This window comes from Procambarus clarkii, chromosome 70, assembly GCF_040958095.1.
Source record: "Procambarus clarkii isolate CNS0578487 chromosome 70, FALCON_Pclarkii_2.0, whole genome shotgun sequence".
Lineage (NCBI taxonomy): Eukaryota > Metazoa > Arthropoda > Malacostraca > Decapoda > Cambaridae > Procambarus > Procambarus clarkii.
Window position 1 is genome coordinate 30,089,462 of NC_091219.1, and position 23,524 is coordinate 30,112,985.

General features: G+C 41.1%; 1 protein-coding gene across 1 annotated transcript in view; it reads left to right on the forward strand.

The window, feature by feature from the left end:
• Positions 1 to 23,524, forward strand: part of LOC123775306 (midasin-like) — a 139,489-nt gene that overhangs the window by 101,886 nt on the left and 14,079 nt on the right. Inside the window, exons 26-28 of the mRNA XM_069311863.1 lie at positions 3,600 to 3,754; positions 9,820 to 9,940; positions 16,345 to 23,395. Coding sequence (XP_069167964.1) covers positions 3,600 to 3,754; positions 9,820 to 9,940; positions 16,345 to 23,395 — 7,327 coding nt within the window. The remainder of the gene's footprint in view (positions 1 to 3,599; positions 3,755 to 9,819; positions 9,941 to 16,344; positions 23,396 to 23,524) is intronic.

Here is a 23,524-nt window from a genome sequence, read left to right on the forward strand (position 1 = left end):
ACCCAGTCTTGCGAGTTGTGTTCTCTGCTTGTTCTCCAGTACTTCTCTGATGACATTACTGTTAGGGTACAGGCAGCATCCACGCTGCATGCTAGGTTTAGGTTCCAGCAACATGCTAGGTTGGTTCCCACCCGGATGCCCCAAGGCTGCCACGCTTTGCTTATAGGGACCCAGACCTGGGGGTATTAGTTGCTTCAATTTTGGTTCAGTTCACACTCCCTAGTCCTCCCTAGTCCCCCTCCCCCCTACACATCCTCTGCTTCCAGCTCTCGGATGTCTGCGGGTTTCTGAGTCGGGGCAGGGTTTAGTAGGTAATGTCGCTGGCAATTTCGGGGATTGCCCCATTTGGGTCGGGGACTGATATTGCGTCTGTTGCATATCGAGAAGTGAGACTAGTTCTAATCATATTTCAGCTATAAATATTTGATAAGGACCCCATTGTTCTCCTTGCTTAAGATCTTTATGATCCAGGACGGGCCAAAATATCATCGTTGCTTCATTTTCTGATGTGAAGTTTGGTCATCATGTCTTCAGACAAGTTATTGTGACTCGTCTGCATCCAGAAGATTGCTGACTTGATAGCACATGTTTGATGGAGACCATCGTCTGTTAGGTTCCTCACCTCAACGAGCTGACCTTAGTGTTTGTGCCACTGCTCTGGCAACATACTGTTCTAGAATGACATCTGCTATGGTCTGAACTTGGTGACATTGCAGGTAGAGATAGTCTAAAAATAGGGCACTTATAGACTAAATATTAAGTGCCCTAATTAGGCTTCTAGGGCACTTGCAATGTAGATGACATAAATCTTTAATGTGAAGCAGAACCAGAACCAATAACAAAGCAGTAGCCTTGGTGTAATTAACATTGCAGAAATACCCAACACTGATTAGCTTAAGTGTGAAGCAAGTGCAATATGGTGGCAACCTAAGCAAAACCTTGCTAGTCAGAGAGAATTTGTTGCTGGAGCCTCATTTGTCTTCATTGAGGTAACTATCATTTGCTTTGTTACCTCCGAGTCATTCGTCTCATTCAAACAGTTGCTTTCTAGTGGGGGGGTTTCTCAGTTTTGGTAGATTTTTGGTCCATAAGCTCTCTTCACCTCATAGAATGATCTAGGATGAGAATCTGGCTCGCAGTAGGTCATTGTATGGCTTGGATGCCTGATGTATTTGTCTAAGGCATGGCTTGACCAACATTCATTTATTCCCTCGCATACAGGGACACTCGTGTTCCGAGGTACCACTGTACATGTCATATGTTGTATGACAAATTTTGCAAAATATACAATGAAGGCACACATTCATACCAAAACAGAGGTGCAGACCTAGGAAACAGGGTTGGTTCAACAGAAACTGCAAGAGGGCCAGGGACCAACAGACTCAAACATGGAATCATTATAGGAAGAGGCCAAACCCCGAAACATACCGGTGATACAAAGCGATACAACTACACAGCAGAGAGGAACTTTGAGAACGGTGCAGCAGACAAATGTAAATCAGCTCTAGGCCTGTTCTATAAATTCATTAAAAGCAAGCTGCAGGTAAAGGATAATATTCAGAGGTTGAAAATGGGAGACAGATGCATGGAAAATTAAAAGGAAATGTGTGAAACATTAAAACGAAAAGTTCCAAAGTTTGTTTGTATAAAATGAGGTCTTCGGGGAACTAGACACAATAAGATTTCTGGAGAACAGCATAGAGCACATAGAGGCATCTAGAGACGAAGGGAAAAAAATGCTCAATGAGCTAAGTAAGAAATAAGCAGTTGGCCCAGATGGAGTTTCCCCATGGGTTCTGAGAGAATGTACACCTGAGCTAATGGATCAAGCATTCCACTTCAGCTGATTTGTCAGACATCCCTGTGTACAGGAGTTGTAGCAGATGCGTGGGAAAAGGCTAACATAGTTCCAATCTACAAAAGTGGCAGCAGGGAAGATCCCTTCAATTATAGACCTGTATCATTGACAAGTGTAATAGTCAAAATATTGGAAAAAAATAATTAAACCAAATGGGTAGTACACCTGGAGAGAAACGATATAATATCAGATATGGTTTTCGATCTGGAAGATCCTTTGTATCAAATTTTCTCAGTTTCTATGATCGAGTCATAGAGATTTTACAGGAAAGAGATGGTTGGGTTGACTGCATCTATCTGGACCTGAAAAAGGCTTTCGACAGAGTTCCACATAAGAGGTTGTTCTGGAAACTAACATATTGGAGGGGTGACAGGTAAGCTTCTAACATGGATAAAAAATGTTCTAACTGATAAAAAAATGAGGGCAGTCATCAGAGGTAATGTATCGGACTGGAGAAATGTCACAAGTGGAGTACCACAGAGTTCATTTCTTGCACTGGCAATGTGCATTGTCTACATAAATGATCTGCCAGATGGAATACAGAATTATATGAACATGTTTGCTGATTATGCTAAGATAACAGGAAGGATAAGAAACTTGGATGATTTTAATTCCTTTTCAAGAAGACCTGGACAAAATAAGTACATGGAGCGCCACTTGGCAAATGGAATTTAATGTAAATAAATGCCATGTTATGGAATGTGGATTAGGAGAACATAGATCCCACACAACCTATAAATTATGTGAGAAATCTTCTGAAAGAAAAGATTTATGATAAAGAAAGATCTAATGGTGGTTCTAGATAGAACCATCACCTGATGACCACATAAAGAATATTGTGCGAGGAGCCTATGCAATGCTTTCTAACTTCAGAATTACTTTTAAATGCATTGATGGGGAATACTGTACTAAAGAAATTTTTCACAACTTTTGTTAGGCCAAAGCTAGAATATGCAGCGGTTGTGTGGTGCCCATATCTTGAGAAGCACATCAACAAACTGGAAAAGGTGTAAAGACATGCCACTAAGTGGTTCCCAGAACTGAAGGGCAAGAGCTACGAGGAGAGGCTAGAGGCATTAAATAAGACAAAACTAGAAGATAGAAGAAAAAGAGGTGATATGATCACTGTACAAGATAGTAACAGTAATCGATAAAATTGATAGGGAAGACTTCCCGAGACCTGGAACTTCGAGAACAAGAGGTCATAGATTTTAACTAAACAAAGCAGCTGAAGGAATATACAGTACGAAAATGAACTTTCGTAAACAGAGTGGTAGACGGTTGGAACAAGTTAGGTGAGCAGATGGTAGAGGCCAAAACTGTCGGTAGTTTCAAAGCGTTATACGACAAAGAGTGCTGGGAAGACGGGACACCACGAGCATAGCTCTCATGCTGTAACTACACTTAGGTAATTACTTGGCCTCTGAGAGGTCCCTCCCAGAAAACAATTGTATGTAATATTTATCGTGTAGACAATTATCAGTGGATAGAGCTTATGGGTGTTAATAGGGCATTCCATCATTTATGTCAATGAGAGAACTCATCAATATCTGGTATATCATTTAGTATGTGCAATATTTATGTGTAATTACTCATTTGATTTGATATTGTGAATGACTAATAAGTATTTAAAATTATTCAAATTACTACAAATTAAATGTGCCAGAAACATAGAATTTTCTTGGTGAATATAGTTCTGTAGTTTTCTTTAATCATGGTAATAATGATTTGTTATTTTCAGAGCCATGAGGAATCGAGGCATAGAAATCTACATGCTAGGATCTTGGACATCACCTCAGGATTTACGTGCACTGATGTTGCAAGGAGGTCTTACCTCTCCACACTTACAGAATGCTCTCTTCCAAGCCCACCAAGCTGTTACAAATACACTTCCTGGTCAGTTTTCATATACATTCTAAGTTTGTGACTAGGTTTCTATGGTAAGGGGAATACTCATGATTCTATTTGTTTTTCCCTCAGCTTCTGTGATAAATCTTGAAAATGCATCTACATATTAACATGAAGCTTTTAACACATGATCGCAAATGCAAATTACTTCTATGAAATTTGGTTGTGTAGCCTACTAGGAACCAGAGCCTAGTCCCCCTCACAGAAGCACAGGTAGTAAGTGACAATCCTTCACCCCACTAGGAAAGCACCCAGAAAATGAAGCTTTGTAGATAATGGCAAGTGTCACAAAAAATGAAGCTTCGAAACAACCTAACAACCGCACGATTCAAACTGAATAATTGGTTCACTCGGAACGAACTCAAACCTTTAAGTTAGTACTGGTTGATACCTGGTTGATGGGGTTCTGGGAGTTCTTCTACTCCCCAAGCCCGGCCCGAGGCCAGGCTCGACTTGTGAGAGTTTGGTCCACCAGGCTGTTGCTTGGAGCGGCCCGCAGGCCCACATACCCACCACAGCCCGGTTGGTCCGGCACTCCTTGGACTGCCGTACTGTTATCCACCACCAGGTAGCTCGGGCCCCTGCCCACAGCCAGTCTTCCTGACTCAGTTCTGTAGTTCTGTTGTTGATGTGGTGGTGTCTACTGCCTGCGGTGCTCTGGGTCTGTCCATCACAAGGAGCCCCTTTATTTTTAGCTAAGTGCCAGCTATCCTATTGGACCTTGCCCTGTAGGAGTCATTTGCTAGGGTTTTTTCTAATATTTTGGTATTGCTTATATCCAGCAGTGATGTGTGAGTTTGGATTCTGTGTGCTTCCAGCTGCACATGCTCAGGGTCCTCCTCTATGTCTGCCATGCGTGCTTGCTAGTTCCGGCCTTGCACTGAGTGTATTTTCTCTGGTGGGTTCGGGAGTTCACCCATTAGGGGCTGGGCCATCGGGGATTATGTGCCTCACCTTTGACTGCACTGTTTGAGCCCCTGGTTGAGCAGGCATTTTTATACAGTGTGCCACAATTGACTTTCACAGCCTAGGAGTTTTAAAGGCATTTGGGGTATCTTCTTTCTGAGAGGCTCCAGTGCCTTGGTGTCTCTTCTTTCTGAGAGGCTCCAGTGCCTTGGTGTCTATTCTTTCTGTGAGAGGCTCCAGTGCCTTGGTGTCTATTCTTTCTGTGAGAGGCTCCAGTGCCTTGGTGTCTATTCTTTCTGTGAGAGGCTCCAGTGCCTTGGTGTCCTCTTTGGCTAATTACCTTCAGGGGCCTAGCAATTTACCTGTGAGTCCATGGTGTAATTCATTATGGATTGGCTCGTCAAGTTCATTCTCTTTGCCTCCTCCATGCTACCTATTGGGTCAGTGAAAACTATGACCCTCAGTCCTGTGGAGTATGTTCTCATTTTGTCTGATTTCTGACTAAACCTGCTTCAAGTTTAGGAGCTTACCTGGCAGCAACTGCTTAATTAACACTTTCGCATCCCTGGCGTGTGCGCCCCAGTGGTAGGGTTTCCAGTGAGCGCAAACCCACACTAAAATGTGCATACCCTTTTCAGTTTTCTCACTTATATTTTTATGTTAAACTGTTCATTTTGGTATCAGATTGTTAGCACTAGAATTCTCTAAAGAGGTAAATGCATATAAGATAAAATAGTACGGTGTGCAGTAAACCTGAAAATTGGCTGAGCGTTACCCGTTAGCAAGCACCTATCCACACACCCATAACACCCGCATTAAAATGTGTACTCTTTTCAGTTTTCTCACTTCAATTAACATGTTACATCATTCATTTTGGTATCAAGTTATTCACAATAGAATTCTCTAAAGGGATATATGCATATTTGGTCAAAAAGCCCAGCATGCCATTCGCAGCAAACACAAAAATCGGCCGAGCATTACGCCGTGAGTGTTGTATACACTAAAATGTGTATACTCTGTTCAGTTTTCTTACCTCAATTTTAATGCTACGTCTATTATTCTGGTATCAAATTGTTCGCAGTCTAAAGTCATTCATTTAGAACTAGTCCCATAATGATTGGATATCATCAAATGGAATTTTAACAAATATTTTAATTTTGGACCCCACATGCATCCCCGCCGGACATCTGCAGAGTTATTTGTAAACATCAGCTCTGTCCCCAGAGGACTAAAGTGTTAGTCTCAATTTGCGCATGCTAGACACTCGGCTTTGTTCTCGTTTGGGTGCCCCAGAGTTGGCGTTTATTGTGTTCAAGAACCCAGAATTGGAGGTGTTAGTGACCTTCACCTGGATTAAGTCTGCACCTCGTCTTCCTTCTCCGGTAGGTGTAGTTTGATCTGCTTCTGGCCTTCCCTTCTTTTTGTTCTTGTTCTGAAGCACCTCTTGAGTTTTGGAGATGGGGCAGGGTTTAGTTCAGGATGTAGCTCAGTCTTCTCTGAGAGGTGGTCCCATCCACTGCTATGGCAAAGGTTGTCGAGCCATCTGGTCATCCCTGGGGTTTTGTAGTTTTCACCTCCACAACCACTTTCTCACTCTGGACCTTCTCCTTGGAAGGATGCCTTACCTTCTCAGGCATTGGGTGAGAACTATGGAGCTGCACAGATTTCTTCATGGCTTTTTTCTGGAAATGAGGGAACTCTGACAAGGGTCCTTGGGTGCCCTTCAACCCTTTATGGGCTTTGGTTCATTCTGTGACAGGTCAGTTGCTTCAGTGGGGAGAATTTCTCTTATACCTCTACTTTGTATGATTTTCATCACTCTGTGGTTCCCCTCAGGTTTGATTCTGTGTCCCATACAGTGCCTCAGATTCATCCTACTTATGGAGGATTCTGTCTTCCTGCATTTCTTCATCTGTGGCTTGCAAGACTTGTTTCAGTACCCCGTGGTGAGTCCAGATGTCGTTTCATTGTGGACCCGGCCTCTTTCAAGTACAGTTCGGTCTCCACTTATTGGCTTCAATTTGAGATTATGGGTTTATCTTGGCTGGCAGACAATCCTCTTTTCCTTGGGGGATTGGCATAGGTTCTGTTGAATTCATACACCCGATTGGCAAGAAAAGTGTTTGTCTTTCAGGTGTTCCTTGTGCTCTGCTCGAGGACTGCCTGTTTGCCCCATTACTCTGCAAGGACGTAGACGAGTGGCAACCCTATGTGCCTCTGGGACTTTTATTGGAAATTACCATAATGCTCTTGTGTTTCTGGATTCTTAGGAAGTGGCTCTGAGCAGGTCTGTGAGGGTGTGGATTCATTTGGGTCTACCACAGGAGTCACGTGGGGTTGGGCACGGTATCAGTGCCTGAACTGGGCGCGATATTGGTGCCAGGATTTTTGAAACAAACAAAACAAGGACCCAAAATCTGCCGATATTTTAAATGGGGTATCTGTAAACATGGGATATCGGGGAGAACAAATGGCACATGTAAATATGATCATCTCAGAAAGTGCAGGACCCTTCTTAGTACAGGTAAATGTACCAAAAGCTGTGATCTCTTTCACCCGGAACTATGCAAGAACTCTTGAAATTAGATGAATGTTTCAACACAGAATGTCCAACTTTTCATATAAAAGGTACCAGGCGAATAAGACCAACAAACCGCCTCGATGAAAGCAACCACAACACTATTTACCAGGATGATTTTTTAACAAGGAGGAGGAGAAGAATGGCTATAAATGTCAAAACTCTACCACCAACTCAGTCAAATGCCAGAGAGGACGCAAACACAGTGGCCTCCGTACCAGAGCTTTAGATATTAACACCAAGTAAAGCATCCAGCACTTCCACAAACATAACATAATTTTTATTTGCCAACATTCAGGGTATAAAAACATGCAAATCTAACAAAGTGCACTTCATAAATGGCCGCCTACATGACGCAAATGCAGTGTTTGCAGCCCTAACTGAAACTAACACCAAGGACTACAATGATGGTCAAATATAGATTTTGAAGTACAATCTTTTCAGATGTGACAGATATTTTAAGATACAGAGATCTTAAATGTAGTTATTGTCCTTGTATATATGTCACTGGAGGCAAATCATCTGCAGTTTAAAGACCAACTGAAAAACCAGTTTAAAGATTAATGAAAATAAAACACTGCTTAGAAAACCTCACAAATCTAGCCCCAAACATCATCCTGTTTGGGGACTTCAACCTACAGCACCTGAAATGGAAGACCTTAGCTAATACAGTTGTATCAGAGATAATTCTGGGAAGTAGCCTAAATGAACAGTCACATGCAAATGACCTGCTACGGATGTGCGACAGATTTGCCTTAAACCAGCAAATAGTAGAACCAACCAGGAAGGAGAACACACTGGACCTCATTTTTACTAATAATGATAAATTGATCAGGAACATAATGATTACAAATACCTGTTACTCAGATCACAACTTAATTAAAGTTCTGACAACCATGGGGAATAGACCTTCAAAACTAAAGCTACAAGAATCATACAAAACCCAGGAGAGGCAAAGAGCAAAAGGCCATCAGTTAAATAGAGAGAAATCCAAAATATTTTCCTCCTAATTCAAAATCAGGATAAAAAACCACCTCTAGTATGGGGCCCCTGTGAAACGGAAATGGAATTTTCACAGATGACAACAAAGAAATGAGCGAAATACAGAGGAATCAGTACAATTCTGTTTTCAGCAAGCCACTAAACACACTAAAGATTGATAACTCAAATGAATTTTTCATGGATATGATACAAACATCAAATATCAGATGTCCCGCTATCCCCACTGGATTTTGAAGAAGCCATAGACAGTATGCCTATGCACTCGACACCAGGCCCTGATTCTTGGAACTCTATATTCATCAAGAACTGTAAAAAACCACTGTCGCAGACTATTCGGGTTCAGGCTGTTCAGGCGTTGCATGTTCGTTTTAGGTTGCTGCAGTGCGCTAGGTTGATTGCTGACCTGGAAGTTCGAGACTGCCCCGTTTTAGTTATAGGGATCCAGACTTAGGGGTGTTAGTCTTTTCGACTTTGGTTCAGTCCGTGCCCCCCTCCTCCACCCCTCTTTCCGGCTCCGAAGTGTCTGAGGGTTTCGGAGGCAGGGCAGGATTTAGTTGGTTTCGAGACTAGGGCGGTCTTGGGGGATGCCCCTTCCAGGGTGGCAACGGAGGCATTCTAGCCGGTTCCTCCTGCCAGAGCGTCTGGGTCTGACCAGTGGACCCCCCTTCCTTCCTGCTTTTCAGGCTGCTCCGGCTTTTCCTTTTGAAGCCTGAGCTTTAGGGGATGGCTCGGCCCCGGGTCTTACTGTGGAGATTCCCACCGTTGACTTGGGGGCCTTGCCTTGGGCCCCGTTGGACCCATCTTGGGTTTTTGTACCCTCTGAGTGGGACTTGCTGTTGCAGGGGGTGGGGAAGGTTTTCTTCACCCCCTCCGCGTACGAGTTGGATTTGGTGTCAGCCCTTCCCTGGGTTCAGTTCGGTGTCCCTTCGGGTCTGTCGTTCCCATCCTTCCAGAAGTTTTCGGCTTCCCGCATCACGCCTCATGAGGTGCAGGAAGCCATTGCGGCTTACCTCCTGTGTGACCCAAATTTCGCCTCCTTAATTTTTAACTCCAGGGAGCCTCCGGGTCTCACCCAGAGAATGGCGTTTCATTACATTCACAACCCGTCCTCTTAAAAATAACGTCACTTTTGGCTCGTATGCGCGCTATGGCCAAATTTGGACGTAATTTGAAATGAAATCGACTCACAAAAGTGACGTACTGTTCCGTTTTCTGTTTGAGTCGTCCGGCCGACTCTGTAAGGTTAGAATAGATGACTTTCAAGTCACGTTTTTCATAACGTTTTGAAACTTTATATGAATTTCCTGCCCACCTAACCTATCAGAGGACCCTTAACTTAATGTTGTTGATAAAAAAAATCCCAAATTTATTTTCATCTTTTTTTTTCATTTTCAAATTACGTCCAAATTCGGCCATACGGGCAAACGGCCAAAAGCGACGTTATTTTTAAGAGGACAGGTTTACATTCAACCCTGTTTTTGTTTTGTTTTTTGTTGAGTAAAAGTGTATTTACCACTTTATAAACATCATTACAAAATAGACTAATATTTAGTTTTAATTTCAACAGTGTATGAACAACCAAGCATATCAAAATTGAAGCAGGTGGCATCACTGACAAGCCAGTTGATCCAGACTGGATATCATCCCAACCATGCTCTCACCAAGGCCCTAAAACAAGTCTATTTGCAGTAAGTTACAATTTGAATGCAGTATACTGCAGCAGTTCTTATTTTTACCCTTCTTTTGAATTTTGCTTTAATGAACAAGGTCCCCAGCAAATGTAAATTTGCCTAGTCACTGTGAAGTGGTCATTAGTATTTATCAGTCAAGTCACTTATGGTTAAAGTTTCACCACCATATATATTCATATATTCCCAGTCAAATCATAAAATATATGTTCCTTAGTTAACTAGATACTTGTTAACCAGTTTGAGTTTCTATAACAAGCAGAATTTGTATAACTAGTTTAAACTGAGGTTGAAATACCACTGCCTTCTCAGCATAAATCAAACTGTCAACTTAGTTTGCTAGACCTGAATGATATAGCTTTAGATAGTTGATCTAGTGGGCCTAATGGCTCCCTCAAAACAGCATCTGAGGGACTGGCTCAGAAAGTACTGCGATGGCTTTACTGTTGTCAACAACTGATATTTGCATACCTTAGTACATGTTTATTTTACACATGGGATCTTGGTGATTTCATATTCATTTTGTAGGACAGAGAAAGGTTTTTCACTCGTAGTTCTTCTTACAATTTTCCCATCACTTAACTTTATATTAATCATCATATTTTTGTTGATAGTACATTTCTAGCTTGTCATCTCCTCATTTAGATTGATTTTTATACATACTCATTCTCCTTGAAAACAAAATTGATTTTCCAAGATGTCAAATACATGACATATATTTTGAATCAATGTATGACCCGATATGACCTGAACTCAAAAGTGGCTAAGTCCAACATAGAAAAGAGGTCCGAACTCCACAGAAGACACCACGGGTTAGGATAAAAACCTCTGGAAAAATCATGAATCTGGGTGTAGTCAGTCACCTAACTGCACCCTGAATAAATCCAAGAGGGCACAGCCAAGCGATCCAATTCATGCATGAACCAAAACACACAATACCATAAAGCAAATGGCCTCTATAGGACAATCAAGTCCAAGGATGTCTGGTACTTGAAGCTTTGGGGCTTGCCCAAGAGGTGGCATGACCAGAAGCACTGCAAGGTTGGTGTTGGACACCAACATCAGAAACAGAACTAACTTTTGGAGTCGGCTGTGATCCTCATTGTGGTACTTGATTCTAACGAGTTTCAAGCTTGTTTGAATGACTCCTTTACTCTTGTAACTTGTTTGCATTAGTTCTTTGGCGATTTTCGAGGCTTTGTTTTCCGTGAACCCTCGGACTTTCTACGCTGCGCTGACTTTCTGTAGGCTCTTTCTGTTGAGGCAGTAGATTGTCACCTGCTCTCTGCACCTGCTTGAGGGGCCCAGGTTCTGGCTCTGGTCTTTGGTGGGGCAAACAATATTATCTGCAACTGACGTGACCTTTTAGTATTAAACATTCCTTGGAATATAGCTGCTGGGCTACTTCAGAAAGTGGTGTTTCATTACATTTAATGCTGGGGTTTCTTTCCTAAGTATCACAATGTCTACATAACCACGGAAACTTTAGTTCAGAGCAGGGCTCTTACAATTGTTAGACCACTATGACATGGCTTTAGATGCCACAGAAGACGAGCAAAATGCTGATGTTTTTACACAGATCTCATAAAAACATTCAACACATGTAACCATAGTGCTATTGCACTCAAAATGCATACAAAAGGCATTACTGACAATAGGAAGATGGATCGTCGATTTCCAAATGTATAAAACTCGAAGTGCAATAATCAACAAAGTACAGTAATAATGTCGGAAGACCTTTCTTTTTAATCCCTGGACTGTGCCCCTGTTTATATAATGCAACACCCTGGTGCATGGAAAATAAAATAATTCCCCCAAATTTTTCCTTTGATTATTATTAAGATGCATTCTCAGATTATAGGAAAAACCAAAGAAAATGGCCTGGCTGTGCCACACAGATTGCAGATAATTAATTAGCCTGCATGGCTAATTGTGCAACATGGCTGGAGTCATGTTGTGCAATAAAGGGGTTTAAGAACACAACATAGCTGTTGTAACTGCAAGAAAAATGACAGGCTGGATAACAAGAACATTTTACACAAGATGCCAGACCAATGATGATATTTTTTTCTATACTATTGCTCAGTAGGGTAGAATATTATTACACAGTAACAAGTCCATTCAGAACTGGAGAAATTGCTGGCTTAGAGATAGTGCATGGGGTCTTTTACTGCCCAAATTTACTAAATAAAATATCTAGATTATTGGGACCGCTTAAAATGTTAAAATCTGTATTCTCTCAAGAGTGCATGCGAGTCTAATATATAATAATTTACACTTGGAAAATATTAGCGACTAGTTCCAAATCTGCACACAGTGATAGCTCTACATGAGACCAGAAGTGCAGAGTTGTCATTTTGAAAAGTAGAGATGCAATAGGTATGCTGAGAGAGAATTCAACATTAAGGGCGCAAGACTTTTCAACTCTGTCTCAGAACATAAGGGACATAACTAACCAACTGTTCATAACAATCCAAAGAGAAAGGATACCTGATTAGCTTGGCTCTGACTCAAACATTAGACTTGCAGCAGCTGCATTGAACAGCTGGATGACTTTACCCCCCAATCAGGAAGCCTGGTTAGAGACATTGCTCCTCAGAACCCTCAGCAGGTAGATAACAGGTACTTCTAATTTCTTCCTCACCAGTTAACATTTTCTCATGCTTAGTTTTAGATGCCATTAGCAGTTATGTCAGTCTTCTTGCTCCACTTACTGCACTTCCTCACTTATTTATAATAGCAATGAATATTTTCAGAGGAATTTAGTTAAAAAAAAAATTACTGGCATATACTAGGAAAGATTATAGATTTATCTGCACTACTTTTTTGCTTAACCCTTGTGTTGCTAAGAGCAATTTGGCCCTTGTCACCCACTGGCGCATAACAAAAAAAAATTCTTCCAAACCTGTTAGTTTGTGTTCCCTGACCACGAAAAACAAAATTTAATTATACTTACCAATGACTTAAATGAGCCGTTAATATGAGCAATGACGTCACACCCTGCATGCTCGCTCATGCAAGGTGCGTCCCGGAGGCGTCGCGCACACTCTTTAAGCAGCCAGAGTTGCCACAAATTTATTTTTGCAGCATTATTTACAGTGTCTAGGCATATTTTATCACAAATATTATTCACTAATTGTGTTACATATAATGTTACATCATGTTCAATTATAATAAAAGTTGCACACATTGAGTATACACACAACACAAATGTTTTCAATTACGCCAATATGTATTCACATTGTTCATTATTATATTTATACACATCCAAGCACTATTTACAGGTTTTTGCATTATTATTGCACATTTAGAAGCTTGGAGACAGTGGTAGTTGTTGAAGCAGTTGACAGCACATGATGGAACTGCACACGCTTCACACCATGTTTGCACTAGTTTACACCTCTGATCTCTCTTTTTTTTTTTTCTTTTTTTTTTTCTATAAACCAAGCAATCACGCTTTCCAGCTGGTGGCAAATGTTTTAGTCTGTGTGTTTGAAAGCCCTCCATGTGCGTGAGCCTGGGTGTAGCAGCATGCTGCAACACTGGGTTCATGATGGGTCTTTGTATGCCAGGAACATCTTTGCCAAACTTTGTTAGTAACTGTGTAAGTGTAAAACCAATCGGACGGAAACTCGGAAACTCGGTTTTTTCACCAGATACATATTGTAGCTGTTCAGCATGCTTACGTCAACAAGATGGTAAAACACTTTTTTCGTCCTCTTCAATGTTTTCCGCACACACTCGACAGTGCCCACCATCATGTCAGATTTATCAACCAAACACATGTTGGTATTATAGCCAAGAACACAATCTGGCTTATATACGGGATCTTGCGTTACTCGGTTCACCTTGCCACTGTTGACCCTTGTACCATCATGAAAGGTTGTCAGCAAGTTCACTTCTCTCTCTTGTCTTTCCACCTAACTGAGAGTATATTTGATCACATTTTCTTAGCTGGCAGTCACCAATTTCAAGATTATTGTCAAACACTGGCACCCTTCTTCTTGGCTTTACTGTGCCAACCATTCCAGTTCTATGCTCAATCAAGAACCTAGCTAGCAAGGGACTTTTATAGTAGTTATCCGTGTATAAAATGTGGCCCTTGTTCATACATGGTGCCATCAGTGACTTCACCATACTACTTGAGAAACCATGTTTGTCATTACCGGAAATGTTTATATCGCTAGCAGAATACAGTCATGTGTAACCCTGTTTCACAGTCACAAAGAACAACGAATTTCAATCTAAATTTGTTACGTTTGGAGGGAATATACTGCTTGAAGGCAATACATCCTTTGAAAAGCACAAAGGATTCGTCAATCACCAGTTTCTGTGCTGGTATGTAGAAATCTCTGTACTTTCCAATCACTTCATTCATATAGTGCCTGACTCTCCAAAGTCTATCATCCTCTGTCCGGTCTTCATTACTTGCAAAATGAAGACACCGGAAGAGTATCTGAAACCTGTCTTGGGATATATATTTCCCGAACAAATGTGTTGGAACAGTCTGGTCTAATTTGTGATAGCGTGTTTCATCAACATACAACAACATACAACATCAACATACATAAAGCACCTAAATTATTGGGATCCTCTCAAAGCTCTCCAAATGTACTCACTAGAAAGGAGACGAGAGAGAGATCAAATAATATACACATGGAAGATACTGGATGGCCAAGCACCAAATCTATATAGTAAAATATCAACGTACTGGAGTGAATGATATGGAAGAAAATGCAGAATAGAACCAGTGAAGAGCAGGGGTGTCATAGGCACAATCAAAGAACACTGTATAAACATCAGCGGTCCACAGTTGTTCAGCGTCCTCCCAGCGAGCATAAGAAATATTGCCAGAACAACTGTGGACATCTTCAAGAGGAAACTAGATAATTAGATTGTTTCCTCCAAGGAGTGCCAGACCAACCGGGCTGTGATGGGTATGTGGGCCTGCGGGCTGTTCCAAGCGACAGCCTAGTGGACCAAACTCTCACAAGTCAAGCTTTGACCCTGGGCCGGGCTTGGGGAGTAGAACTCCCAGAACCCCATCAAGCAGGTGATATATTTATATAATAAAATGTGTGAGCCATCGCTGTACTCAAAATTATGGTGTGCATATTAATGATTCGGTTATTATTAAAACAATAAACAAATAGTTTTGCTGTTATTACACTATATACACACAGATTATATATAAGTATCTGCATGTTTTGCTCACCATAACGAACCACTAAGTTAGAATTGTGAGTCAAAAAGCGAGGAGGAGTGACCGCCACACACCAGCCACCCACTCGCTGCCACTCCCTTCCTCAACAACACCTCATTCGTCCACATTCTCCTCCTACGATATTGTTTTTGCATTCACTATACACATATGTTATATATAAGTATTTACATGTTTTGTTCACAATAACTGTACATCTAAGCTTGTATGGTGTGTAAAGGCAATAAGACGTAGCTACTCACACAGTCAGCTGGTGGCGGCCGCCCTCAGGGCCAGGCGCACTAATATTTCTCCTACAACAATATTGTTCGTGGTGTTGTTATGCTATATACACACATTATATATAAGTATCTACCTGTTTTATTCACCATACCTGTGCAAATAAGCTGGTATAGTGCCCAAAGACCATAGTGGCCACCAGTAAACAACATAAGTCGTGCAGACGACGCACCTTCCTCGCCAAAATGGCGGCTCCCAACCTACTCCTCTTGCTGTTTATACCCTCTATACACACGTTATATATAAGTATCTTCATTTGTATTCACCATAGCGAACCACTAAGCTGGTATAGTGAGTGCAGTCAATAAAAGGTGGCCACACACAGAAGACGACGCCACCACCCTCCCTCCCACAGCATTACTCCTCCCTCCATGGAGCACAGCGCTAAATATCACTACAATCTTGCTGTTATCAGAATCCTGGTCAGTTTTATCACAGTCAGGGGTCTTCTGTAATACTATCATCGCTAAATAAAAGCATGAACATATATATTTTGATATTTTTAGGTGATGCTGTGGTCACAAGCTGAATAGCAGTGCTGTGCGCTCATGATGCGTGTGTCAGCCTTGGTGGCTCTCTCAATACTGAAGCTCTCTCACCCAGGAATGTTGGCCACGATTTGTTTTCTAGGTGGTGTCTGTCAACTATCGGTCGTGGCTGCACTATAGCTGCCCCTATCCCACGCTGGGCTTTTAAATTTAGGTGCTAGACACTAAAGCAGCTATTAATATATTGTGCGGTTCCGGTTTTGTTTCTCAAATCATCTATATATGTATTGTGCGGTCTAAGGGTTAAGAGTTAATATGGTTGTTTCAAGTTCTTTACATTAGAGACCACCGTTAGTTTAACATCATTATGTTTCATATGGTATTCATCACAGTTGTAATACTATTTTCCTCCACAGGTCATTGGGCAAATTCATCAAACATCAAGCAGTTGGGAAAGCCATAGAAGAGATTGTGAATTTATTGATGGGTACCTCTGACATGCCTTGGCCTCCTTATGAAGATCAAGTTTTGAGTATTCATAGGCTAAGTAGAGGTAGTAACTTGACACAAGTGAGAATTTTAGGATCTTTGTTGCACACATTGTTGCTGGCTATTGAAAATCAAGAGGCTGTCAGAACCTGGGCAGATGCAACCTTGTCACTACCAAGACCTCTTCCAGTTCCAGAATGTGGCATACTTCATTCTCTGATATTAATTTTGACCACTATTCCCTTGAATGATTGGTCCTTGCTTCATACTTGGATGTCCCAGCTGGTTTCATATTTACCCCCTAGTGCAGCACAGCTTGGTTGTAAAATAGTAACTGCAATACAATATGCTGTTTCCATTGGTCCGTGTTGTGCTTCTCAGGCCTTAGTAGCAAATTTGGGCCCTGACTATGGATGTGATCCTCGGTACAACCTCCAGGCACTTACAGGAAAAAAGAAATGCAGAGGAATAGAATTTGAAAGTTTGGCTAATAAGTCCACTCTCTGGGTGTGGCGGACATTGTTCTGTTTTTACAAAGAACCCCAAATTATTCAAAACAACCTGAATGGTAATTGCACAATAGACGCAATGACAGTGCTGGAAATTTCTCATGCAATTAATGAGGGAACAATTGGAAAGAATACTTCACCACATGTTTCAGTGCCACTCATAGTTCCTTTTCTAAACCTGACACACAAAATGATTCAAGAACTCTCAAACAATACTCAAACATTACTCACAGACAAAGAATTCTGCCAGCTGTTAAGTGCCCTGAGGTGGTGTGACTGTCTTTATCAGTTGTGTTGTCAAGTAGTAAAGAAATCTAAATTTCACTTATTTTTACCTCAGCTGACTCTTCATTGGCAATGGATTGAGGAAGAATTGCTTCAGAAAATGCCAGAATCATGGAGTTCATTGGCTTCAGAGCAATTAAAAGCTGTTGTCAAGCATATGCAATCAGCTTTTGAAAAAGAATTTGGTCTAATTCACAAGTTAGCTAAAGGTCTTCGGTTACATATGTCACCTGCTCCGTTTGCATCAGAGTTATTCTCAGATGCCCAGTCTTGTATATTAGACTTGGTGTCCTGCCTCGTTCCTACCCCAAAAAGTGACAAGATTAATTTGTTTTTGGCATCATCAGTTGGAATGGAGATGCGAGACTCTTTGATTTGCATTGCAAGAAAGGTTTCTACATGTGATACTGAGAGCATTGCAAACATACATGATGAGCTTAGCACATTGAAAAAGGCTGTACATAAAAAAAGTATCCAATTTCAGTCATCTTTGAAGGCCATGGAGGCTGATATATTATCTCTTCAAATTCAAATGTGGCCTTTGTTAGATTATATGGCTCTTCGTGCACTTTCTCTTGATAGTATGTGTGGAGAATTGTCTCCACACCTACAAGGTGTGATTGCTGGGGCTCCAGGTGTGTACAAAGAACTACTTGGTGCACTTTCAGGTCCATCATTCCGACTCACCCCAGTCATTGGTACTCACAGGTATTTGGCCTTCAGTCAATGCACTGCTACTCATCACACTCGCAGCTTTCTTACGTACTCATCTTCATCCTCAGATGAAGATACTGAGGAACATCTTATTGATGATATACTCCATCCATCAGCTTGCCAGCTTACTTACATATTGTTGGCTGGTAATGGTAGACAGAACATTGGAAATGAAAGTACAATAGAAGAAGTACCATCAGGTCTGCATGTAGAAAAAGTTGCACAATTGAAGAGTATACGGTCTACTCTTTGGAATAACTGGTTAACTCTTGCCGATAGTTCAACAAGTTATGAAGCATCATTCACCAAAGCCTCTGCTGCTTTTATTACTACAACTTTGGGTGCCTTTGCAATCACTCTCAACATTATTCCAGAATTCAGTATTGAATCGTGTAATTTTTACACGGCTTCATGCTTAGCTCGTAAGATTGCAGAGAACAGCAATACGTCAGCGCTGGATTGCAGTAGGAAACAGTTGTATAAAGTGGCCAGCATAGCTGAAAAACTCCAAGGATGTCACAGTGACTGGATAGAAAAGTCAGCCATTGCAGCCCATGCAGTCTTGGTTATGGGGGCCTTACAAACTAACATTTTAGGCCATTTAGAACCTGTTGATCCTGCTCAATGCAATAATCTTATGCTTCAGTACCATCAAGAGGAATTAGAAGATTTGGAGTCCCATCTAATGCTTTCTGAATGGCTTGAATGTTTGAGTGGTTGTCATAGTAGGCTTCCTGTGGACTTGGCACATCCACATTTAACATTTTTTAAGGAAAAATGTATTCACCTAAGGAAAAAAGTGCATGAATTGACTCAGCAAGTTGCTCACCGCCCTGGTCCTTCAGAATACCACCAGTTAAGGCAAGATTTTACTCATTTTCTTTCTACAGTTTTCACACAGGCAAAGCTTCAAGAACTTTCATCGACTCTAGAGGAATGCAGAGACACTTCTACTCCAGCTGCAGTATCAATGAAGATAGAATGTATGATTTCCTCCTGTGATAATTTTGTACAAAGAGTTGTTCGGCAGTATCCTCTGTACCGTGATCTCACGTATCCATTACTTTATGGTGTTACCATGACCTGTGAGGCCCTGCGTTTGTTGGCTTCTCATTCTCGCTTGAAGAATATTAGTATCACTTGTGGAACTGACTTGACAGAAAGTTTAATAAAATATTCTGCTTTTCCAGCATTACGAGAACCATTACATCCGCTTCGGCTTCTGAATGAACAGTTAAATATTGCTGAATGTACAACAGTTTTACTCCCAGAAGATCAGTATCCAGGTCAAGCAAAGGTAACTAATAACTTAATCTTGCGGGCAGCTCTCTTAGATTTGCTAAATGTAGCCCTAGCTCAACATCACTTGGATGATCCAATTATTTATTTGGCTACTCAGTTATTTGGCCAAATAGCTTCTAGTTGGAGGCAACAGGAGGAAGAAAAAGCTTTGCGTGCCCAGGAAGAAGAGAGTCTTTATCGTTATAAGACTCGTACTTTGGCTGTTTCTGAAACTGAGGAAGAGATACAAGATCGAGAATTCAACAAGGCTTTTCCTTCATTTGACCATGAGTTTGATGATTTAAATGACCTAGATTTGAATGATAATGTGGAAAATGAAAGTGATAAACCTGATATTACTGGAAATGTCTCAGTTGGACATGTGACTGATGATCAAATATTTGAAGTGAGTGAATTGCATTGTGTCATTTTTACATCTTTGGTCAGAACACATTGGTGTACAGTTCCAGTGAGCAGTGTTGCATATCCACCATCACAAGTAGTGCCAGCAGCAGTATTAAGGTTACGTGTTTTACATTCCCTTCTTGGAACAGCTGGATGTATTGCAGGTTGTAAATTAGACCATGCTACAATAGGTGCTCAGATTCTTAGCAATTATAATTCCTGTGCTCTTCTGACTGATGCATCTCCTCCCGAGCTCTTTGCTCATCCTTATGACATCTATAGAGACCCTAACCCCAAAGAAGTCTTGAAAGTACGCCCATTACTTCAGTCAATACGTGAACGAGTAGATGAGTTGCTGATCCTCTGGCCTGATCATCCATCATTACTAATGGTCAACACAATTTTAACACGAGTATTGGCTTTCCCTCTGACTTCACCACTCATGAGGCATGTGGTAGGTCTTGAAACAGTGTTGGAGAAGGCTCAAGATTGGGAGAAAAATGCTCACAAAGGAGTTTCAATGATGGAACAGCTTGAGGCTGTTACACATCAGATATTAGAGTGGCGACAGCTTGAACTAAATGCTTGGAGTTCATGTTTGGATTCTGTAACGCACAGAGTTGCTACCGAAGGTCGGAAATTATGGCCTCGTCTTCATGATACATTCCAGGCAGCTCTTACAGAATCAGTCTCTCCTGCTGAAATATCTACAACTCTAAAACAGTTCTTGGAAACTTCCATCTTGGGTAACTTTGAAACCCGTCTGAAGCTGCTTTATGCGTTTCACTGTAACATTACTGTGTTAGAGAAAAGTCAAACTGTAGAGCAGTTGCTGACCCTCACATGGAACCTTCATCAGTATTATACACAATTTTTACCATTAGTTACTTCTACACTTGCAAAAGCTAAACAACCAATAGATAAGGATATAAAAGGTTACGTGAAGATTGCTCGTTGGAATGACATTAACTATTTTGCTGTGCGTGAATCTGTAACAAAGAGCCATCGTACTCTTCATCGTTACATGCGAAATTGGGAGAAAAAGTTAAGACAGCCCATTGCATCTTTACTTTGTGATGATGCCTCTGAATTAATTCAAGATCACACAGGAGCATGGGACAAAGAGCTTCATGACATGCCAGTATCCACATCCTTATCCACAATCCCTGCAGTTCATGGTATGGTAAACCATGCAAGCAGAGCAACAGATGATTCAATTTTGTGTCGATTGCCATCACTCACTCATCGCAGTCACAAGCTAGCTTGCAAGATTCTACAAAAAATTAAATATTCTTCTTATGTAGATGCAGTTGAAGAGGTTACAGTTAGTATTGTCACAGATTATCAGGAACTGCAAGCTGCAGCATCACGTTCTGAAAATATATCTGCATCTGATATGCGTATGAAGCAACTACGTAGCATCATGCAAAGAAGACGTGATTGCCTGACTCGTGTGTTAAAGTCATTGGCCTCTATGGGGATTATGTACACACGTGGCAACAGTTCATGGCATGATGATGACATCGACTCTTGTATGACATTACCACCTGTTGACATTAACATTGCCCATCCAGGCATAATTTCGCTTAAGTCAGCACGCGAAGCATGGCCTGGTTGTGTAAAATATTTAAATCGTTGTATTAGCCGCCACACCCTTCTCCTTAAAGCCCTCCAACAACCTCATGGTGATCTCGGCCCTGAGCTTGTCAAGCGATTACGTGGTGTGTCTTGCCATCTATTCTTGTTAGCTCGAAACCAGCGAAGATCTTTGACCCATCTCAGTGATTACACTCGGCGGCTACGTCTTCACCTAAGAGATTTGAAAACGGTGCAGCCTCATCCAGTACCTGTTGCTAAAATGATTGGTGGCTGTGAACATCTTCATGCATTGGCAACATCACTTTCACTTACCATAGCTGAAATATCTATCCTTTTAAAGACAACATCCAGCACTGCTCCAGTGATGCTGCTTCAAGATGATCTAGCAATGTTTCAACAAACACAACTTGAGGATGCAGAGAGAAATGTGAATGAAATTAAAGATGCACTGAGTTCTCTTACACAGCAGCTAGCTAGCTACTTAAAATATTTCAAAGATGGGCAGCATTTGGTAACTCCAGAATACTGTAAACTGTTTTTGGAAGCAGTAAATCTGGTTTCTTCAGAAGCTAAGAAATTGAAAGATGTGATGAAATTGTTGTCAGTTGGTGATGGCAAAATGCTTCCTCTCACAACCCAACTAACACACTGGCTGACAAACTGGTACTCTGCACAGCAGACCCTCTCCACTTTAGTGGACACTATGCCAGATACAGCCAAACACATTGTAGACTTAAATTCTCTTGAATGCTGCTTGACAAAGGCATTATTGGGCGTTGAATTCATGTACAAAAGACACTGCTCTGATGATAATATTAAGGAGGGAAGTAATGATGAAGAGTTTGTGAAGAACTTCCTGACTCATAACTTAGTTGAAAGCCTTGAGATAGATCAGAAAAATTTGCGAGTTGAAGAAGTTGTAAACAGAATACAAACATTAATTTATGAAGCAGAGAATCAACCAGATTTGTTGAATGAACTGAAAGCTTCAGTCTCTCTTCTTGAACAGTATCAGGCCATCTGTGAAACTGTTTTGTTACAAATGGTCTGCAGTAACAGAACCATCACAAAGTTTACAACCATTATATTAGCCATTTTCCAGCAACTTGCAGTGAAAGGATTTTGTCGACCCCAGGAGTTGGATGATGAGGCAGGTGGTGAGGGTGCTACAAACTTTCAAGATTCAGAAGGTACTGGCCTTGGTGAAGGTGAAGGCAAGAAAGATGTTTCAGAACGTATTGAATCTGAGGATCAACTTGAGTCAGCTTTGAAAGAGGGTGAGAGTGAAAAGCCAGGTGATTCAGACTTAAAAGAAGACCAAGGCATTGAGATGAATGAAGATTTTGAAGGAAAAATGCAAGATGTAGAGAGAAGGGAAAGGAATGAAGATGACAGTGATGAGGAAGATAATGATAAAGATGATATGGATAAACAAATGGGGGAAACTGAAAAAGGAGCAGAGAAACTTGATGAAAAATTATGGGGTGATGAAAATGAGAGTGAAGATGAAGGAGACAAGAATGAAGAAGAAGAAGATGGACCGGGTGATGGTGAGGTAACAGAATCAAAAATGGTGGCTAATGATGATAATAAAAGTAAAAAAGAGAGAGATAAGGATCAGAAAAAGAAGAATGAATTGGAAGAGATGGATGACACAAGAGAGGAAAATGCAATGGATGAAGATGGTAATGAATATGACGATAATTTCAATGATCCTTATGGTGGTGAAGCTGACAAAGAAAGTGAAGATGAAAATGATAAAATGGAATTACCTGATGATATGCAGTTAGATGATGGTGAGGCTCATGATGAGGATAACGATGTAGAACGTGATCCTATGGAGATAGAAGAAAAGGGTGTCTTTCCTGAAGAAGAACGTGAACCAAAAGAAAAAGATGAAGAAAAAGGTGAAACTGAGGAACAGAATAAAAAAGATGAAACAAATGTAGATCAAGAAATAACTGAGGATCAGGAAGGGAATATAGATGAAAAAGAAAAAGAAGAACTTTCGGAAGAAGCTCAGAAAGATGAACGAAAAGAAGGAACAGAAGAAGCAAATGTAGAAAATGTTGAAACGGATAGAAATAATGATGAGTCTGCTGAAGCCTCTAAAGACAAAGACAGCAAGACTGTTGCAGAAGCAGCGGAGATGGATACAACAGAGGGCAGCAAGGATGAAACAAAGGTCAGTATTTTAGTACAGTTAAACTGGAACAGCTGAGATTTCTTGCATTTTGGCTTTCTTTTAAATGGTATTGAGCATTTTCTCCTTTGACTTTAGTAGTATTGAGGAATAATGAATTTTGACCCAGTG